The 21,784-nt window shown below is 45.7% G+C and overlaps 1 protein-coding gene across 3 annotated transcripts in view; it reads left to right on the plus strand.

The window, feature by feature from the left end:
* TBCD (tubulin folding cofactor D) overlaps positions 1-21,784 on the plus strand; it is a 2,218,561-nt gene that overhangs the window by 281,342 nt on the left and 1,915,435 nt on the right. The window contains exon 1 of one of the 3 annotated variants that reach the window (XM_086930602.1): positions 21,605-21,695. The exons of the other annotated variants lie outside the window; for them this stretch is intronic. Coding sequence (XP_086786728.1) covers positions 21,694-21,695 — 2 coding nt within the window. The 5' untranslated portion in view covers positions 21,605-21,693. Of the gene's footprint in view, positions 1-21,604; positions 21,696-21,784 lie in introns of those variants that run through there. 3 annotated transcript variants of the gene reach the window in all.

Genomic DNA, 21,784 nt, shown 5'->3' on the forward strand with positions numbered 1-21,784 from the left:
GGGCATTGGGATCGTTGTCATGGATAGAGACAAGTACGATCTTGAGATTAAAAGACAACTATCAAATGGTCTACACTACCGCAAACTCACCAGAGATCCCCTGCCTGATCTGAAAAACAAGATCCAACGCGCCACGAGCGAAGCCCAAGCCAAGAACATTATCTCAACTAAAGAATTTGCCTTTCTCAACAACCTACAACCCTGGACACCTGTGATCTACGTCTTACCAAAGGTCCACAAGGACAGCAATATTCCACCCGGACGTCCGATTGTGTCTTGGTGTGGTTCCGTTCTGGAGCCACTAGGAAAATATATTGATGCAGTCATCAAAGAATTTGTCCGCTGACTGATACCTTCATACGTGACAGTGTGGACCTTATCAAAACCATCGAAGATAGACCTTATGATATAGACACTGAACTTATGGCTGGACTGGACATAGAGTCCTTATACACAAACATTCCTCATGATGAAGGTCTAACAGTCAACAAAGAACTACTTGAACACAGACCTAGACCCACCTTGATCCCCACTGACTTCGTCATGGATCTACTACACATCGCACTGGAGAACAATTACTTCCACTACCAAGACTCGTTCTACTTACAAATCAAGGGAGTCTCCATGGTAGCTTGTTTGCCCCGAATTTCGCTATCCTGTTTATACATAGTTTGGAAAAGTCCCACATATTGACCCCGACTAACCCATTCAGAACACAAATTTCTCTCTAGCGACGTTACATAGATGACGTTCTCCTTTTCTGGAAAGGTATCCCTGACACATTAAACTTATTTGTTCTCTGTTTGAATCAATCTCAACCGCACCTAAAGTTTACCACTGACTACAAATCTAATGACTTACCGTTCTTGGACATCACAATCCAAGCGGAGGAAGGCAAAATCGGAACCATGCTCTACCAGAAACCCACAGAACGAAACACTCTACTACATTACTCCAGTTACCACCCCTGTGGCCTGAGGGATGGTCTACCATATGGCCAATTCTTGCGCATCCGGAGAAATTGCAAATGGTACAAGGATTACTTCAGGGAATCGGATATCCTACGCCAAACATTGATCTCCAGGGGTGTACGGTGACAGAGAAGGAGACAGAGAGTTCCGATATGATATGCAAATCCTTTTGTTTACTTTGTTGTCTTCTCACAAAGAAGAATGGGAGAAAATAACTCTTACTATAACTAAAGAGTACTGATAAACATAACAAACAGTCCTTCTCAAGTCTTCTTGTACTTTCTTCCGTCAGACTTTGATAAGACTTGAAGTGTTTGGTCTCGCCGTCCTGTGATACCAAAATGCCGGGGAAGCAAACAAGGACACAAATAAGAGAGAGAGAGAAAAGAAAAAAAAGAGAACTTGTGAGGACGCCGTTTAACTGTCAGGCGTTTTTATCAGGGAAGAGGGAGTGAGGGAGAGTGCACCCGACCGTCACCAGTGAACTGTTCTGTACGCTTTTAATATGCGTGGTAGCTCTCTTCATTAGATAAGAGAGCAGAGGTTTCAGCTGTGTTATCTGGCCCTCCCCTCACCTCCCCGGTTCCCTTTCCCCACACGGCACCTAAGCAGCCCGTACCTTGTGGAGCCACAACCCTCCTAGGCCGTGGCCGCCTCCTAAGCGTTGCCGGAAGAGGTCCGGCTCCCTTCTTTCGTCGTCTGCGGTTAGTGCTTCGCGTCGCTCGGTTCTTGGCGTCTCCTCGTCCTTTGTGGCAGCGGTCTTCACTCCTCCGAGTCCCGGGTCAACGAAGAATGTCTCGACTTCCCGTGCTCTACTGGGGAGATCCCGCCTCCAGGTTTCAAATGCCTGATGCGGACGACAAGGAAGCGTCTCCTCTTCCGTTTTGAAGGTGAATGGATCACATGACCGGCACCCATGGAAGAGCGAGGAGTCCTTTCCAGGGTACTAGACGGAGTCTGAAAGTAGAGGAGAGGATAGGGAGTCAGGTAAGAGGGCAACTGTTTGTGTTCTAAGGAAGGTTCCTGACCTGGCTTCTCGTCACCAGGGGATATCCACCACGATTGATCTCACGAGCCCATAAAAGGGCCTGGTACTGCCACCAAGACCTTCTCCTCACACCTCAACCAAAAAAGATTAATTCTAGAATTACACTTGTGACCAAATTCAGCCCCTGCAGTAACCACGTCAAAAAGATCATCAAACGGAACTGGGCAATATTGAGAAGTCATAAGTCCTTTCAAGAACCACCACTCTTCTCTTTCCAACGAGGTGATAACCCGGCCAATCGCATGGTCCATGCTATAACGTGGCCCAACAAACCCATCGAGCAAAACTCCATCACCGCCACCTGGGGTCTACCACCATTGATCGGCCACTACCGATGCCAAACATGCAGCGTCTGTGACCTCACCTCCAACACCAAGGAATTCAGGACTAGAAGAGGCAGTTCGGGTGACCAAGAAAGCATTATCGGCAGACACTACATTGACATATTTTGATCTCAGCCATGAGTCAGAGCTGTCTGTAGATGCAATTCTTATTGGTCTTGGGGCTGTACTGTTGCGGAAACAAACTAATGGCGAGTGGGTTCCAGTAGCGTATACCAGTCATTTCTTTGACGGAGACCGAGCAACGTTACTCTCGCATTGAAAAGGAGGCCATTGCAGGGCACTGGGGCTGTTGCCACTTCCACCTGTACCTTTCCAGTCAAATGTTTAGTGTTCATACGGACCACAAACCACTGGTTCCTCTCATTACTGGGTCCTCCTCTAAGCCTCTCCCAAGGATTGAGAAATGGATCGTCCATTTGCAGGCCTACTGGTTCTCAGTGGTATATCGACCTGACGACAGGCAGCTACAGTGTTATGTTGTTATACACTGTAGCTGCCTGTGGAAAGCGCCGGGACACTCTTTTAGAGTAGCCGAGCGCTATACAAACGCATTTTAACATAACATAACATAACATAACATGTCCAGAATCCTGCGGACTATCTTTCCAGACACGCCAGGCCAGCCACATTGGAAGACGATGATGATGCTGAAGAAATATAGGAATATATACCGTATACGGCTAATAGTGAAACTGTCCTGACCTTTGCCATATCCTTAGAAGACATCATTCAGGCTATGCCTCTTGATGAATGTCTCTAGTTAACAATCTCTGCTGTGTCTTCTGGAACCTGGCACTCTAATTCAAAAGGTCTCATCGTACGGAGGAAGCAAGACTGACGCTGGCTTTGCTACATAATTTCCGGTTGGATCTAGCAATGTCAGCAGAATGATATTTGATGGGAGGGCCCCGTTTGGTGATTCCCAGAGGTCTTCAACAATGGGGTGGGGGGGTCTGAGAGGGAATATGACTAGGGTCGACGTCTGTGTCTGAGGAGCCCAATTCGAATATCCCTGCTACTGTGCTTGCCAGCAGCGAATGAACATCAGCAGCCAGGGAATTTGTGTGGTATTTGCGATGATTCGGGAAAGGATAGTGTAAACCCATCTGCATGTCCTGAGGTTCAGTTGACGTCAGAAGGACCAGAAAGCGAGAGTGGACTCCCAATCGACAAGGGACTGAGAAGTACCATCTCAAGCCGTGTCCCATGAAGTCATCCCGTCTAAGAGATTTTTGGGTGGTGTACTCCCTCACTTTTAAATTTGCCCACTTTCCTGCCTGTTCTTCACCGCTTGCTCTCTGGTCCACCACGGGCTTGGCCCTATTGTTGTGGAGGGAGCAGCGGGGCGACATCTTTGCGGGGAAGTCAGGGGGAGGTGGTTGCACTGACCTCAGCAATCAGCTGACGCCCGAGGTTATAACTGTCGGCCTCGCAGTTCACTTCAGCGGACGCGAGACTGTGAGACACAGAATCGCTAGCTGGAGTGAAATATGCTTTTTTAACCTTTTTCCTTTGTTGGTACTGCCTCACTTTTAAATTTGCGCACTTTCCTGCCTGTTCTTTACCGCCTGCTCCCCGGTCCACCACGGGCTTGGCCCGATTGTTGTGAAGGGAGCAGTGGGGCGACATCTATGCGGGGAAGTCAGGGGGAGGTGGTTGCACTGACGTTAGCAATCAGCTGACGCCCGAGGTTATAACTGTCGGCCTCGAAGTTTACTTCAGCGGACGCAAGACTGTGAGACACAGAAACGCTGGCTGGAGTTAAATATGCTTTTTTAACCTTTTTCATTTGTTGGTACTGCCTCACTTTTAAATTTGCTCACTTTCCTGCCTGTTCTTCACCGCCTGCTCCCCGGTCCACCACGGGCTTGGCCCGATTGTTGTGGAGGGAGCATCGGGGCGACATCTTTGCCAGGAAGTCAGGGGGAGGTGGTTGCACTGACGTCAGCAATCAGTTGATGCTCGAGGTACGACGTCCAATTAACGCTTCTGTCGCGGAGTGGGCGGAGCCGTGTTGGTAGGCATTTATTGGGAGTCCCATCTCGTACGTGCAGTGTATGCGCGCCTAAGGCAAGCCTGTCTGCGCCCGTTCGCGCCAGATCCGCGACCAGCGCCAGTTATGCTGCCAGTGGCCAATTTTCGCCTCGTTTTTGTTGGTCTAGAAATCAATTATTAGCCCTTAGGACAGCGATGTGCGGCAGTGGCCCGGGCAGCGATCCTGCCCTGCTTCTAACCAGCCATTTCAGCTGCAAAGACTGCCCTTTTGCCCTCCCCCTCTCTTCCAACGGCTGAGGCCTGGGGCTAGAGTAGTTCCACTTACCAAAACGACAGCGGTAGTCAAAGCTTGTCTGCTTAATTGTCGCTACCTCCCCCGACACGCAGACGATATCTGGCTTTCTCTGACATCTCATGCCTGGGACCGGATGTTCCTGACTGAGACTTGGGTCAAGGATACTTCAAAACCAGATATAAGCCTGGCAATCCCTCCGGAGTATAGATTCGCAGGGATAAATCGTTCAGGCGACAAAGCAGGAGGCGGAATTGCTGTCATTCTTCGTTCACATTGGACTCTTACGTCCAGAAAGCTAGAAAACATTGGCTCTATTGAGGCCATGTATTTTAGTATTTCTGATCGAAGACACCTGATCGCGGCTGGGGTGCTGGTATATAACCCCCCCCCCCCCCGGAACACCTCCTTCTCACCTCTCAGAGCTTTTAGCAACTATTGCAGATCTCGCGCTGAAGCACCCGCACTTTATTATTCTGGGAGATTTCAATCTTCATATGTGCAAAAGCATTCTCCTTGGTAGATACCATGGCAGGCATAAATTTAGATCAGAAAGTCCGTGGCCCCACCCGTCAGGCGGGCCATACCTTGGACCTCATATTTACTAATTTGTCAGGCCTATCTACCTCGCCTTCTCTTCCCCCTCACCTGGTCAGATCACTATCTAATTCCTTTCAGCCTGACTTTCCCCCGGACGCCTATCCTTCCCTCTAAGGCGGGTGACCTGGGCAGGAAATGGTTCAAAGTTACCTGTGAGGCCCTTCAGCATTCTCTTGCTGAGGTGAACTGGCTGCCCTCAGATGATTTGAATACTATGGTAACTAAATTTAATGAACAACTATCTTCAGCTATAGACACCATTGCCCCTTTGCAACCTTTATCCTCGGCGCGTGGCCAGCCTACTGCACCCTGGTTTTCTCAAACATTACGGGAAGAGAGGAGTGGATGCAAGAAGCTTGAACGCCGCTGGCGAGTCTCCTATGACCCCCCTTGCCAAAGCCACCTATAGAGCTGCGCTAAAAAAAATTAATGAGCTCAAACGGGCTACGATGAAAGACTTTTTTACGAATAAAATAAAGGCAGCAGAGAACTCCGTGAAATCCTTGTTTTCAATTATCAAGGAATACACTAACCCTGCGACAGCTGCCAGCAAGATCAAACCCAGTCAAGAACTTTGCGACGGCCTGTCCGATTTTTTTCACAACAAGATCATTGACATCTTTACTGGCTTTAAACAACCCGCTGTCTGCAGGCCGGACAGCCCTGCTCACGATACTTCCATTTCACAGGGCAAATTGTTATCTAGTTTTGAACCAGTATCTTTGGACACTGCTCTGCTGAAAATGCGACAATGCAAATCTGGCTCTCCATTAGACTCAGTTCCGGCCCAGATCTTTATCATTCCTGCACCTGTAATCACAGCCCCTCTAGTTTCTATTTGGAACTTTTCCTTATTCTCAGGTCAGTTATCTAAGGCATGGAAGCAGGCCATGCTGCTGCCCATTTTGAAGAAAGCTGAGGCTGACCCAGCTGTTTTTAGTAATTATCGGCCCATCTCACTCCTCCCAAAACCTGCCAAGATACTGGAAAAAGTTGTCCAGGAACAACTAGCCGCCTACTTGTAATCGAGAGGTCTCCTTCATGACTCAAGGTCCGGATTTTGTGCCGGATATAGTTCGGAAACTGCCTTACTGCAAGTCTCTGAGACTATTCGTGAGAGCGTGGACAGAGGCGAGGTGGCCATGTTGGTGCTCCTCGATCTGTCCGCAGCGTTCGATACTGTCTCACACTCCATCTTGCTGGACAGATTACACAACCTAGGGATTTGAGGCACTTCCCTTGCTTGGATAAGATCATTCTTGTCAGGAAGAACACAGCAGGTCTGGTGACGACCTTTCGTCTCCAAAGAAAAAAAAAACTTGAGTTGTGGAGTACCCCAAGGATTAGCTCTCAGCCCCCTTTTTTTTTTAATGTTTATCTGGCATCACTTGCCGAGGTCATAGAAGACTATGGGGTCAGAGTGGTCTCGTACGCTGATGATACTCAGCTGATCTTCTCGTTCAATGATCATTCTGACAAAGGCCTCTTCAATTTTAGACAATGCCTCACTAAGATTGCATCCTGGATGACAGACAATACCCTTAAGTTAAATACTGATAAGACAGAAGTGCTGTTTTTTAATCAAAAGGCCCCACTGCTGCCATTCGTGTGGTGGCCGGCTGAGCTCAATCCCCTCCCTATCCCAGTGGATTCGGCTCGAAATCTGGGCTTTGTAGTTGACAAAGAATTGTCCTGCAAGGCCCAAATTAAAAAAGTCACCTCCGCCTGCTTCTGCAAGCTGCGCATGATTAAAAAATCGTTTCTTATCTTCCCCTTGATTCGCGCAGGACGGTTGTCCACGCCCTCATTACCTCCCACCTGTATTATTCCAACAGCCTCTATGTGGGTGCCCAGCCTATCTCATTCACCGTTTACAGATTATACAGAATGCAGCCGCTAGGCTAATCTGCAACATCCCGCACCGGCATTCAATTACCCCACATCTGTAAAGACTTCACTGGCTCCCGGTCACCTCCCGCATCCAGTTCAAGGCCCTGGTCCTGTCTTTCAGGGCACTGAACGGCAGGGGACCCGGGTAGCTCCAGTTGGTGCACTCAGCTCGCACTCTTAGATCTAACCACCTGATGCTCCCCCCAGGTTCCAGCGCCATAGGAAAGGCGGCAGAGCTTTTGCGGTGGTTACAGCAAGGCTCTGGAATAGTATGCCCCTTAGTCTTTGTTTTATTGACTTAGAGTCGCTGTTTAGGCATATCTTAAAGACTTGGCTGTTTTCGAACCTAGTTTTTTTAATGCTCGCGATGTTTCAGTTGTCCGCAGCGCCGGGACACCCCCGATGGCGGTAGCCGCGCACTTGCGGGGAATGAGATTTTGATACCTTTTCTGATTACCTAGATACCTATCTCATTCTTCCTTTTGGATCGATTATTTTCTGTCATTGAGTAAAAGACAAACCCCACATAGATTAAATCAACTCCATAGACTGACGCAACTCTGAAGAACCACTTACGACTGATAAAGTTTTAAAATTTAATATAAAATCAGAATTAATTGCATATACAATCCTCTCAGGATAAGATTCAACAAGTATACAGGAACTAAAAGGAACATAAATTCCCTAAAGAATCTAAGTCTACAAAAGAATACAATTAATATCAATTCCAGCATCAACAGATTAAAAAGCATAGACACAAAGTGGTTCCGTTGCGTCATCTACAAAAAGAGAATAACAAGTTAATTCTGTCCCTACTCTATACTAGGTGACATCCCTACTTCGCAAGTTCCTTACCTAAAAAAGGTGTCAGCAGTTTGACTTCCAAAGAAGTTCAAACTCTCTTAGCCTCTAATGGTAACTTATATCAAGAAACAGTACCCTCTCTGCCTACCCATCCGCTCTCTAAAGGTCCTCGGCCTACTGCTCTCTTGCGCTCTGCTCTCTCTCTGCGCTCTGAGCTCTTCTTGCTTCCTCTCAGGCCATCTGCGCTAACTTCTCCCCGGGGTGCTGTCCCTAAATACACAATCACAGTATGGGTGGAACGCCCCTTGACGCCCACCACGTATACATTTACACATGTTCTCATTCTTGGGTTTTTCCATCGCTTCATCTCTTCGCGTCGTCCGTTAAGTTGACCTTGCTTCTTAGGCACCATCTTCGTCATCTGGCTGGCGACTTCATTGACATTCCAGTTGACACTTTCAGAGCAAAGTCTATCACCTCAACAGAACTCCATTCTTTACGATTGTGTTCGTAACCTCGTTTGGTCCTGTGAACGGTCATTTCTAAACAAGACCCAAATTCCAAGCGTCTCTTATCTCACTTAGGCCATAAACTTCGTCCAGCATTGTCACCTTAAATCTAGCAAGACCTTTTGACTCTTGTCTCGCACGTTCAGATCAAGGCTATCCCCTGTTCCTGTGAGCCCACTAAATTACATACAGCGGACTACACTCTTGCGAACCCTTGGTCAGTTAGGTTAAAATCACACATGACCGCACTTTTCTAACATTCCTACAAACTCTTCTACACAGTATAACCTTTAACACACATTTATATATAATTGAATCAGCAAATCAGTGATTATACTTGAATCCATGTTACATAAAATACAACGTTTATATTCTCGTGCTTACACCGTGCTATATAGTCTACACATTTCTTTACTTTACATTTCACCGCTTTCTCCGTTTAATAATTACATACGTATATTCAGTTTAGCACGTTCTACTGTTCTTAAGCATTTCTATTTTAGACCACTATATATACGGTCTTTCTAATGCATATTCTAAAGTGAATACAGATACATTTCCTATTACTTAGGTTACATCGGCTAACTTATACGCTACAAGTGCTACTTCATGTAACAACTTCTACGTTTATGCGATATGCTTGTAAATATGGTACAGATATATTTTTCATTCAAATTGCGCTCTCTCAGTTCCCCCCTTTGATGACCTCTGGGGTCATCACTAATATCAATTTGAATGACACTTTACACAGAACTAGTTACAAGACTCCCTCTTTTTATCGTCTCGAGAGCTCTTAAACTTTTATACTGTTGATCTTGTAAAGCAGCTAATCTCCTTTCTTGCTCTCTCATGGATCTTTGTAACCGGTTCGACCTATACCATTTATACAGTTTCACTAAACCCAACAATGTAATTATGCAAATCAATATTATTAAAACAGGTTTCAATATGTACCACACAACGCTTTTACCAAGATTGGCAAACCAACTTCCAACCTTTCCTACTCCATGACCTACTTTCTCCCAAACATTTACTTTTGTTAAATCTTCGATTTCTTTATGTATCTCTGTAATGTTCCGTATGACTTTCTCAAGTGGTTTTGAATTGTCTGGAATGTAAGTACAACATTCTTGGACCTTCAAAGCCTTGCAGACTCCGCCCTCTTTTGCTAGCAGAACATCTAAAGCAAGACGGTTCTGAAGAACCATTGCCCTAATCGACTGCATCTCTCCTTCTACTAGCATCAATGACCTTGCAGTACTTGCAGACAATCTATCTACAACTGTAGCTAGTCTCCTGATCTTAACATCGTTAAGTATTAAACCTAACATAGGAAACATTGCTCCAAATATGTCTCCAACTACTTCAGCATCTCCTATTTCCCTTTTCGTTCTTGTCGAAGCCTTTCCTTCTATGATCGCTAAATCCTTTGCATGATATATTGTGGGGAAGACAATTGCCAAGTAACACGAACCATACCAATTGTCAGGCAGTTTTACATAGGCATTTCTTCCACATACAAAATATACATTAGGAATCGCTTGCATCCCTTTCATAAAATCTTTCGTATAGTACTCTAACCTAAAAGCATGTTCGCAATTTACTTCACCTACAAATACACTCTCATAATACGTCTTGCTTCGAGTTAAACATAACTTTCCTTTCTGCGTTCTATCCAAAGCTATTGGACCATTGCTACCCTTCTTCTTGTGTGCTTTTTCTTCTTCAGTCCAATCTGTTTTCCACTGTCCTGACATTTTTAGAATCTTCTGCCTTCTGTACCGGTCATCTACCTGTCCTATGAACTTTTTCTCTACCTCTGACACTTTGCAAGTCAGATTATTTCTGCGTGCATATGAAGTATCTAATGTATCCCAAGGAAGAAAGAATTTTGTTAATCTGTCTTCCTTTTTATAATAGTCCCACTTATTCATTTGTTTATAATTCGGGACTTCAGGCAGTACCGAATCATAATTTGAAAAGTAGTACTCGAACCCTTCTCTACCATAAAATATACTGAGCAATAAACTACATGTTATCCCATATGTCAGTGGGAGATGGTGATATCTGATGCCTTCATCTACGGAAGCCGGCAATTGCATGCATACATAACAATCCTTGGCCTCCATGGCATCAATATACTCATACAATAGCTTGGCATATGCATTTGATCTAAAATTTCCCTGCGACTCGTCTACGTGTAACCTACGAGCTTCATTTGCCAGTAACGTCTTTTCACGGATGACATTGCTCTCCTCCTTATTCCCAACAAGAGCAGGTTTCAAAGTCGTTACAGGCTTTACATCTGTTGTCTCTTTTTCACTTGCATGTCCTACCATGTACGATGTGGTAACTACTGTAATAATAAGAAAAATTACTACCGCTATTAGTGTACCTATTATGCATTTGGCTTTTCGGTTTGGGTTGCCATTCTCCATGTTATCAAACAGCGTAGCTCTTTCTTTTTCGAAGAAAAGTTTTCTTTTCAAGTCTTTGTCTTGCTTTATTTGCTTTCTCAGTCTGTGAAGCGCTCTTAATCAACAAAAGTCTCTTTTCATAACAATGTATTTTTATCTTCAGCAATAGACAACCCTAACCCTTCTCCGTCCTCTAAATGTAATCCCTAATTTTATTCTTCTTTCCACTCGGCGCTAGGTTATCTTCTTCTTTATAGCTTAAACACAAAAGTCTTTATGCATCTACAATGATTCTCGTACCTGCAGCTCTAATAACATGTTCCAATAATTCTAAACAAATGACTTTTTCTTCTTGTTCTGGTATTTGATGACCAAAAGTCGGAAACTCTAATCGATTTAGCACTAGGTCGTTGATCCGACTTAGGTAAAGGGGAATGGGAAGTGTGAAAGTCAGTAACCCCTCAGTCTCGATTCCAGGCGTCAACATCCATATCTCCACTGCCACAAATGGATCGAGATTGATCACTTGCACTTCTCTCACTCTCCCAGATCTCTGTCCCCAAGACATCTGCTAGATAAGTCCACTCTGGGGTGGCGTACCTTCTGCAGGGCACACGTACCCTTCTTGATCTTCTCGGACTCTCAGAGCCTGAATCCGTAGCTTCTTCGTCTGGCTCTGAATCTTCGGAGATCGGGACAAGGGTGCTCTCTGGATTTGCTCTCAAGGTTGACCTTCTCCTTCTTTCCGGCCAACTAACTTCTCCATTCCTTGTCCTCCTGCTCCTTGTTCTTCGACTCGCCTCTTGATCACTTGCAGCTTGTTCGGTATCTGACTCGAACTCCCAGCTACTTTCCTCTTCTGAGACGACTTCGGTCTCACTGGTGTCCTGACCGTCGTCGGCCTGTTCCGATACAGGCTCAGCCTCTTCAATCACCTCTACAGCTTGGCTTTCCTCTCTGTGGCTTCTCCGCTTTCCGCTGGATTCTCATCCGAGAGAGGAGCTGTTTCTTCCAGAGGTGCTGGAACTCTTCGGGTGTGTGAGGCGTGTATCCAGTTGGGCAAGCCTCCACACTTTACTGCAGTGTTCGTAACTAGTATGACTTGGAACGGTCCTCTCCAGCGCACGTCTAGACAGTTCTTCCTGACATGCTTCTTCACCAGGACCCAGTCCCCCGGACACAGGTCATGGCACAAGTCTTGTGCTGATGGAACCTCTGCAGCCTGGACCTGGAGGGACACAGAATGAATGGCATCAGATAGTCCCTTGCAGTAGTCCAAGATCAAATCGTCTGTGATGTTCAACAACGCTGCAGTCGGAACCGATGGCAATCTCATAGCTCTTCCCATTAGCACCTCGTGTGGAGAGAAACCTGTTCTTCTATCTGGTGTGCTACGTATGCTCATAAGAACCAATGGAAGTGCATCAGGCCAACTCAGAGATGTCGATGAACAAACTTTGGCAAGTCTGGATTTAATTGTGCTGTTGATTTGCTCTACAATCCCCGAAGCTTCTGGTCGATAACTACAGTGGAGCTTCTGGTCAATACTCAAGGCTGAACATAGCATCTTCATTATTTCGCTGTTGAAATGAGTTCCTCTGTCCGATTCCAAAGAGGATGGCACCCCGAACCTCGGTATCAACTCTCTAAGCAACAATTTTGCTACTGTAAGTGTATCGCACCTACGTGTCGGGTAAGCTTCAACCCATCTAGAAAATATACAGACAATCACTAAGACGTATCTGAGTCGATTGCACTTGGGCATTTCAATGAAATCCAGCTGCATTCTATTGAAAGGCCCCCCAGACCTCCCTATGTGACTCAAAGTAACTGGTGTTCTCTTTCCTACGTTTAGTTGCTGACAGATCGCACAACGCTGACATACTGCTTCTGCCGCTACTCTAAACTTCGGATTATACCACGTCTGTCTGAATACTCTCACCATAGCATCTCTACCTATGTGTGCTGGTCCATGCAATCTCCTTGCCATTGGACTAACAAGTTCGTTTGGTAAAACTGCTCTCCCATCTGCAGAAATCCAAAAATTCATTTCACTTTTGGTACATCCAGCTGTCTCCCATGCTTTTTTCTCATCATCTGGAGCATTTTCCTGAACACACTTTAATTCGTCCCACGTATCTACAGTGTCTAACAACATAGTCAACTCAGTTCTTTCCTGTATTCCCCCCACTTCTACATTGGTGTGAGAATAACCCTGTTCTGCACAATAACGTGCAACTTCGTCTGCGTAACGGTTACCTTGCGACACAAAGTCTGTATTCTTCGTGTGCGCGGCGCATTTGACAACCGCTATGGCTGTCGGACCTTGTAATGCCTCTAACAATAATCTCACGAATTCTCCATTCCTAATAGGAGAACCCGAGGAGGTCATGTAACCTCTTTGAGACCATAACTGCCCATAGTCGTGAACTACCCCGAAACCATACTGGCTATCGGTGTATATGGTGACTCGAATTTTGTTACCTGCCAAACAGGCACGGGTCAAAGCAATGATTTCAGCTACCTGAGCGGAATGTACTCCTTCCAGGCAGGCGGCTTCCACAACTCTGGTAATTGTACAAACTGCATATGCTGCTCTCAGCTGACCGATATCGTCTCTTACGCATGAACCATCAACAAAGAATATTTCATCGGGGTCAGTCAATGGTTCATCTACGATATCTGGTCTCGGTTTGGTGCATAGTTCAGTCACATCAAGGCAGTCATGATCTGTACAGATTTCATCATCAATATCATTTGGAAGTGGCATCAAAGTAGCAGGATTCAAGACAGAGTATCTCTTTAGGGTCACATTCTCAGCAGCCAATATGACTTGCTCGTAGCGTGTGAGCCTACTATTTGTCAAATGCTGAGTCTTAGTCCTGGTCATTAACAATTCCACAGAATGCGGTACGTACACCACTAACTGATGTCCCATTACCACATTTTCACATCTTTCAATGCTGACACCCGTTGCAGCTACGGACTTGAGACATCCGGGCAACGCTGCGGCTACTGGATCTAATGTAGCCGAAAAGTAAGCAACTGGCCTACGCGCATTGCCGTGTATCTGGGCCGAAACTGCTAAAGCACAACCTTCTCTTTCGCAGCAGTAAAGCAAAAATGGTTTTTCGTAATCAGGCATTCCTAAAGCCGGGGCACGACACAAGTCCTCCCTCAGCTGCAAAAATGCCATCAAACAATCTTTGTCCCATGGTACCGGATCACTCACTCCCTTGTGCGTCAGTTGTAGTAAAGGTTTTGCCTTCAGTGAAAAGTTGGCTATCCACTGCCGACAATAACCGACCATGCCTAGAAACATCCTGACTTCTCTTTGTGTTTTAGGCACGTTCATTTTCATGATCGCCTCTATTCTGTCTGGAGACACCTTCCGTTTTCCCTTTTCAATCCTGTGGCCCAAGTATTGCACTTCGGTGAGACAATACTGCAATTTACTTGGAGACACCTTGTGTCCGTTCTTGGCCAAGTGATTTAGTAAGGTGATGGTGTCTACTTTGCAAGCTTCCTCAGTTTCTGACGCCACTAGGAGGTCGTCTATGTACTGGACCAGAACTGAGTTCTTGGGCAGTACTAGACTTTCAAGATTTTTCTTCAGCAGCTGGTTAAAAATCGATGGGCTTTCTGTATACCCCTGGGGAATACGACACCATGTTAAAACGCGATTTTCCAGCTTAAAAGCGAACAAATACTGGCTCTCCTCATCTAAAGGAATCGAAAAGAAAGCCTGGCACAAGTCTATCACTGTGAACCATTCAGCTTGGAACGGTATCTGAAACAATATCACTGATGGATTCGGTACCACTGGACAACATGAAACAACGATATTATTAATCTTCCGAAGATCCTGCACTATTCTGTATTTCCCACTAGGCTTCTGCAAACCCATAATAGGGAGTTACATGGACTTCCCACGATCTCCTTCAGCATTCCCTGTTTAATCATGGATTCGATCACAGGCTTTATTCCTGCAATTGTCTCCGGTGTCAACTTATATTGTGGTGTTCTTGGATACTCAGCATTGGGTTTTACCATGATCTTTACCGGTTCTACCCCTTTGATCAGTCCTATTTCTTCTCCAGTAAAATCCCACACCTCAGCTGACACTGTCTCCTTCAAGTCCAGTGGAAGCTCCTCCACCGTTAGGGTAGGATATAGTTCCACGCATCCCTGCGAGTTTACAACCTTAAAATCGGCATCATCATCGTTAGTCTGCACTTCTACTCCTTCAGGCGTGCAATATATTGTGCAATTTAGTTTACACAACAGATCTCTTCCTAACAGACACACAGGGCTAGAATCACAGATCACAAACTGATGTTCATCACTGTAATTTCCTATCTTCACTGACACTGGTTCAGTCAGAGGATTCGTCATTCTCCTGTTTGCGACTCCTACCACCTGAATCGTCTCTCCCAACATTGGCAAACCTGGGACTACCGCCGATCTCAAAGTGGATCGAGTGGCCCCCGTATCTACCAAAAAGGTCGTAGGACATCCAGCCACCTCAGCTTCTACGTATGGTCCTCTCTGGTCTACCTCCAGGGCTGCTCCTAGAGTACAGTCTTCTTCCCTATTCACTCGTTGCCCTGTAAGAGGATCAACGTAGTAGCATTCTTCTCCTCCTACGAACAGTGGCAGTTGTCTATAGGTTTTCCCTCCATTTGTAATGCGAGGCGGTTGAGGGAACGGCGCTCGAGGAGTCTGAGTCCCCCCTTTGATAAACTTTCCCTTCGGGACTGCTGTTCCCTTTACCATGCTGGTTTGAACCTCATCCTCCTCCTGTTCTAATTCCCCCGTCTCGACATTATAGGGACACTCGCGTCTCCAATGTCCTACCTCGTTACACTGATGGCACCTCGTTGTCTTTTTCAGTGTTGCGATATCTACCCTCGGTCTCGGTCTTTCTTCCTCATCTCTGCTTTGATTATTCTGTTTCTTTCCTAGTGTTCCTGTTCCCTGTTGCCGCTGTCCACCCTTTCCAGCTGATTGCATCTGTACCAACATCAGCTTTTCCTTCAGTTTCTTTGCCTTTGAATCTATTTCATCGCTACAGTACCTCGCATACCTCAGAATCTCATCTAAAGGTTTGTTCTGCCAACAAATCAAATGCTGTTGAATCATCAGGCTTATGTCTGGCCTCAATCCTAGGACAAACTTCGACACAAACTGTCCTATGTCTTTGGGGTCCATCACATCCAACCCACTGTACTGTTTGAATGCTTTCAGCAATCTCTCATAGAACTCGTGAACGGTCTCTTTAGGTTCCTGAGTTGTTCGATCTATCTTAACCCAGTCTATGTCCTGCACCGGCACCTTCTCTTTTAACCATGCAATTACCCTCTCGTACTTTTCCATGACTTTCTCTGATGGACCATTCGTCTGGGCATCCCTCGCGGGTTCACAAATGGGCCATTCAACACTAAGTTTGCATGCCGTCCACAAATCTCCGGGTACTACGATATCAAACAGAGTGTTCAAATTGATCCACAGTACCTTAGAGATCTTCACAAACCTCTCTACCTGCTTATACCACTCGACGGGGTTCTCCCTGAGCTTTGGAAAGGAATTGGTAAATGCCGCTAAATCCCCCCTACTCCAGGGTACATGCACGTAGCTTCCGTTCGCGATTTCTCGCAAAGGGAAAGCTTCCATTCGCATTATCTCTCCATCTTGGGACCTCGCAAGTGTACTCCTTCTGACGGATCCCCTCTTAGACCATCTTTCCTCCCATTTATCCAAATCCCTCCATACTCTGATACTCAGGATCAGTTCCTTTATGTGTACTTTCAGCCCAATCGTCCTACGCTCATCTAGATCTTGATCCGTGCAATTTAGCCTATGGTTGCCCTGTAAAGCTTTAGTTCGTGACATGTCTATCATATACCTGTCTGCCAATTCAGATAATTTTTCATGAACTGACCTCGCTTTCCGAGTAACATCCTTAGATATAAACAGTATTTCATCATGATCATACAGCTCTATCCTTTCCATTGGCAATGTGCCGTCTATGATTTCTTCCAAGTCTGATTTTAAACTCATTACGTCGAGCCGTTTTGCTTTTATCTCAGCTCTCAGTACCTCACCCCTAGGTGGTTCGTATACATCCCTCTCACCCCCACTACGAGCCCTACGTCTCGGTGCAGGTGAGTTATGAGGCGTCCTTCTTGCTTCTCTTTGTTCCCACCTCTCTAGATCCCAAGCTCTCCCATCCTCCTTGGGGTATGGTGGAACAATGTTCTATCCCCCATTACTGCGTTCTGTCTTTTCGGCTCGGTCTCTCTAGATGCAAGATAGGATCCTCCGTTCTGTTCTACATCACTGCAACTCCCTTGCTGTCTGGTGTCACTCAATAAACGATAAGGTCCTTCACGGTCCTCCATGTTCCCGCGATCCCGTCCGTGATCACTGGATGTATGGCGAGACCTTTCGCGACTCTCTATATTCTCGTGACTCCAATGTCGCACGTTTTCTCCCGGGGCATGGTGAGTGCACCTGAAACTATCTCGGTACTCCTGCGTCTTTCGTTCTCCCTCACTAAGAATGAGGCGAGGCACTCCCCCACACCCTGCACTCTTGTCTTCACACATTTGTCTAGTGCCACCGATGGTATGGCAAGTATCTCCCTTGCTTCCTTGACTCCCTCCCTCCCACTCCGGGCTGCTTTCGCCAGCTCCGCAGTGAGAGAGGATCCTGTTATCCTGATCTCTCCATTCTGCTTCTGTTTCTAACTTTTTATTCTGAGTCTCTTCGGCAGCATCCCATTCTTTCAAATACTCCCTTAATTCCTTAAAGGTTTTCGGTTTCGGTCCCCTCAGATCCATCTGTCCTCTCTGACCCCCTTGTTCTATCCAGGGACCCGTTGCTGAATCCAATGGGGTACTCCGACTCTTTGGTCCTAACAACTGCCTTTGGGAATTGATCGTATTATTCCTACTTTCCATCTCTGCCCTTTCCCTGTCCCATCGTGCCTGTTCCTTCTGCTGGACTCCCTCTGGGTTGTAGATTGACACTATAGGACCTATGGTAACAGGTACTTGTAGAGCATCTGGCAATTGATACGACCTTGCATGCTGCGTTTCTGGCACCTTCTGGACCACGAATCTTCCTACTACTCTCTGTACGGGACTAGATTGAGGTACTTCCTCACCTTTCTTGGAATCCCACTCTGATGTGGGGAGCGGTTTATATTCCCCCCACCTAGCCCCATCCCCTTGCTGTAGTTCGGGACTTTCGGCTTCTCTGTTGTACGGAGGTGGTCTATCTAATAATAGCCTCTCTATCAGATCCTCATCCGGCTCGCTATCCTCATCTTCTTCTAGAGGTTTATTTTCTCCCGTAGTCTCTAGCATTGTGAACAGTTTGTCTGCTTCTATTTTCTGCACCCTCCACTTTTTAGCTTCATCATCCCATTTAGCATCCTGCACTGCTTTTACCGATCGTCTCACTCTTTCTTGGCGCCTATTCAAGCTCTTTTCGTGTGCCGTTCTAAACCATGCACTAAGGGCTTCGAACTGTGTTGGCCTCGGTAGAGGTCTCGTTGCTAGCATTACCGCTTTCAGTTGGTTCAATGCTTCTATCCTAAACGTCCCATATCTCGGGAACGTCAGTTCCTCATTTCCTTCCGTTAGCTTACTCCACTCGGAGATCCATAGTATGGAGTGTAACCCTACATTCACAGCCATATAATAAGCTGGTGTGCCTTCTGGTGGAGCTTATTCTCCTGCATACAAGCTTCCTCTATCTCTCTTAAAGATCGCCCTTAAACGCTTAAAACACTTCATTTTCAAATCTACAATTTTCCTTAATTCTCTTCTTTACTTCCCGATGACAAACCACCAATCCCTGCGCGGCTCTCGCTGACCAGCCTATCCCAGCGCGACTCTACACTGACCGACCAATCTCAGCGCGGCTCTACGCTGACGTCACTCGTCCCCTCTGCAGCAGTTCCCCTCCTTTCTCAACTCGTCTCACGGTCTTGCATGCGTTTTCATTCATACGCCGAAAAATGACTACTTCCGTCCAAGCGATCACTTTTCTTGACTGTACGTCCACAGTCTAACTGTAATTGTCACCTCAACTGACGAGACGTCTTCCTCTCACTTCAGACGCTCGCCTTAACTGATAGGTTACTTACACACAGTAAACGTCCGACCAGCGTCCGTTACTCATACTCACTCTGTCACTCCCCCTATCATCGGTCCTTCGGGCGATCAATGGTACCTCATGACCCCCTTTACAATGGTAGACAATTACTCTGGGTGTTCGATACACCCGAACCACTTAAGCCCTTCTCTGGATCTTAAGATTTTATCCGGTTGCGCGCGCTCACAACCTTCCCTCAATCACACTACAGGCATTCAACTCCGCTTGACATTACAACACAAGTACAACACAAAACACCGCAATCTGGCAACGCATGACCCTTATACTCACTCTCGACCGACTCTGCTGCTTTTCTCTCGCACCGTCAGCACCGTCTTCGGCAGGGATTCTTCTTCTGGTCGCCGATGACTAGGGACCTTGGGGTAATCTAGACCTAACCTAGGTTGTCTTCCTCAAGAAGAAAACCATCTTTCTCTGCTACCAACTGCGGGGAATGAGATTTTGATACCTTTTCTGATTACCTAGATACCTATCTCATTCTTCCTTTTGGATCGATTATTTTCTGTCATTGAGTAAAAGACAAACCCCACATAGATTAAATCAACCCCATAGACTGACGCAACTCTGAAGAACCACTTACGACTGATAAAGTTTTAAAATTTAATATAAAATCAGAATTAATTGCATATACAATCCTCTCAGGATAAGATTCAACAAGTATACAGGAACTAAAAGGAACATAAATTCCCTAAAGAATCTAAGTCTACAAAAGAATACAATTAATATCAATTCCAGCATCAACAGATTAAAAAGCATAGACACAAAGTGGTTCCGTTGCGTCATCTACAAAAAGAGAATAACAAGTTAATTCTGTCCCTACTCTATACTAGGTGACATCCCTACTTCGCAAGTTCCTTACCTAAAAAAGGTGTCAGCAGTTTGACTTCCAAAGAAGTTCAAACTCTCTTAGCCTCTAATGGTAACTTATATCGAGAAACAGTACCCTCTCTGCCTACCCATCCGCTCTCTAAAGGTCCTCGGCCTACTGCTCTCTTGCGCTCTGCTCTCTCTCTGCGCTCTGAGCTCTTCTTGCTTCCTCTCAGGCCATCTGCGCTAACTTCTCCCCGGGGTGCTGTCCCTAAATACACAATCACAGTATGGGTGGAACGCCCCTTGACGCCCACCACGTATACATTTACACATGTTCTCATTCTTGGGTTTTTCCATCGCTTCATCTCTTCGCGTCGTCCGTTAAGTTGACCTTGCTTCTTAGGCACCATCTTCGTCATCTGGCTGGCGACTTCATTGACATTCCAGTTGACACTTTCAGAGCAAAGTCTATCACCTCAACAGAACTCCATTCTTTACGATTGTGTTCGTAACCTCGTTTGGTCCTGTGAACGGTCATTTCTAAACAAGACCCAAATTCCAAGCGTCTCTTATCTCACTTAGGCCATAAACTTCGTCCAGCATTGTCACCTTAAATCTAGCAAGACCTTTTGACTCTTGTCTCGCACGTTCAGATCAAGGCTATCCCCTGTTCCTGTGAGCCCACTAAATTACATACAGCGGACTACACTCTTGCGAACCCTTGGTCAGTTAGGTTAAAATCACACATGACCGCACTTTTCTAACATTCCTACAAACTCTTCTACACAGTATAACCTTTAACACACATTTATATATAATTGAATCAGCAAATCAGTGATTATACTTGAATCCATGTTACATAAAATACAACGTTTATATTCTCGTGCTTACACCGTGCTATATAGTCTACACATTTCTTTACTTTACATTTCACCGCTTTCTCCGTTTAATAATTACATACGTATATTCAGTTTAGCACGTTCTACTGTTCTTAAGCATTTCTATTTTAGACCACTATATATACGGTCTTTCTAATGCATATTCTAAAGTGAATACAGATACATTTCCTATTACTTAGGTTACATCGGCTAACTTATACGCTACAAGTGCTACTTCATGTAACAACTTCTACGTTTATGCGATATGCTTGTAAATATGGTACAGATATATTTTTCATTCAAATTGCGCTCTCTCACACTTAATACATTTCTAAATAAATAAGCCAGTTCATGAGGGTGTGTTGACGATTACCTGATCTCTCTCCTCTCCTCTCCTCGCTCAGTTATTATGTGAAGTCATATGTAGTGGTACCACAGTGCAGGAGCTGTTGTGTTTTTGAGACTGGCTCAAGAAGAAATGTTATGTTGGGATGGTATATCCCATGATGTCTGTTTAAGGAGGGGGTTTTAATAGAAGGACCCCGGCATTGTGAATCACGACGGTTGCTGCGATGACGTGACTAAATTATCAAAAGGTTCCGGAGAAGTACGCCTCCATGAATATCTAACGTGCTGTACCTAACGTTATTGCAGTGGGTGCCGGCCAGTCATTACTGTAGAAGAGAGGGGAGAGCAGTTTCGTGCAGATTAGTAGTCCCAGTTAATTTCCGAGCTGATGTGTGCAGCGTCACGGGCCTGTTGGGGATAGTTTGACATTTGTACTTCAAATGATGTCACCAGTGGGCGCGGCCTACACAGCTCACATTTCTACTTTGAGACCAGGAAGTGCAACACTTCAGTCAGAAAACTGGGAAAATATATTCCACGAAGGCTGTTTATTTATCGCTGCCGAGCTTCTTCTTTCAAGCAGTCCTCGGGCATATATAGACAATGTTCGTTAGTGTAAATACTATCTTGGAACCTAGCAGCTCAAAATTACCTCCTTTGTTTGTTCTGTTATTGCGATTAACCTTAATTCACG

Source organism: Lissotriton vulgaris, chromosome 7 (assembly GCF_964263255.1).
Source record: "Lissotriton vulgaris chromosome 7, aLisVul1.2, whole genome shotgun sequence".
Lineage (NCBI taxonomy): Eukaryota > Metazoa > Chordata > Amphibia > Caudata > Salamandridae > Lissotriton > Lissotriton vulgaris.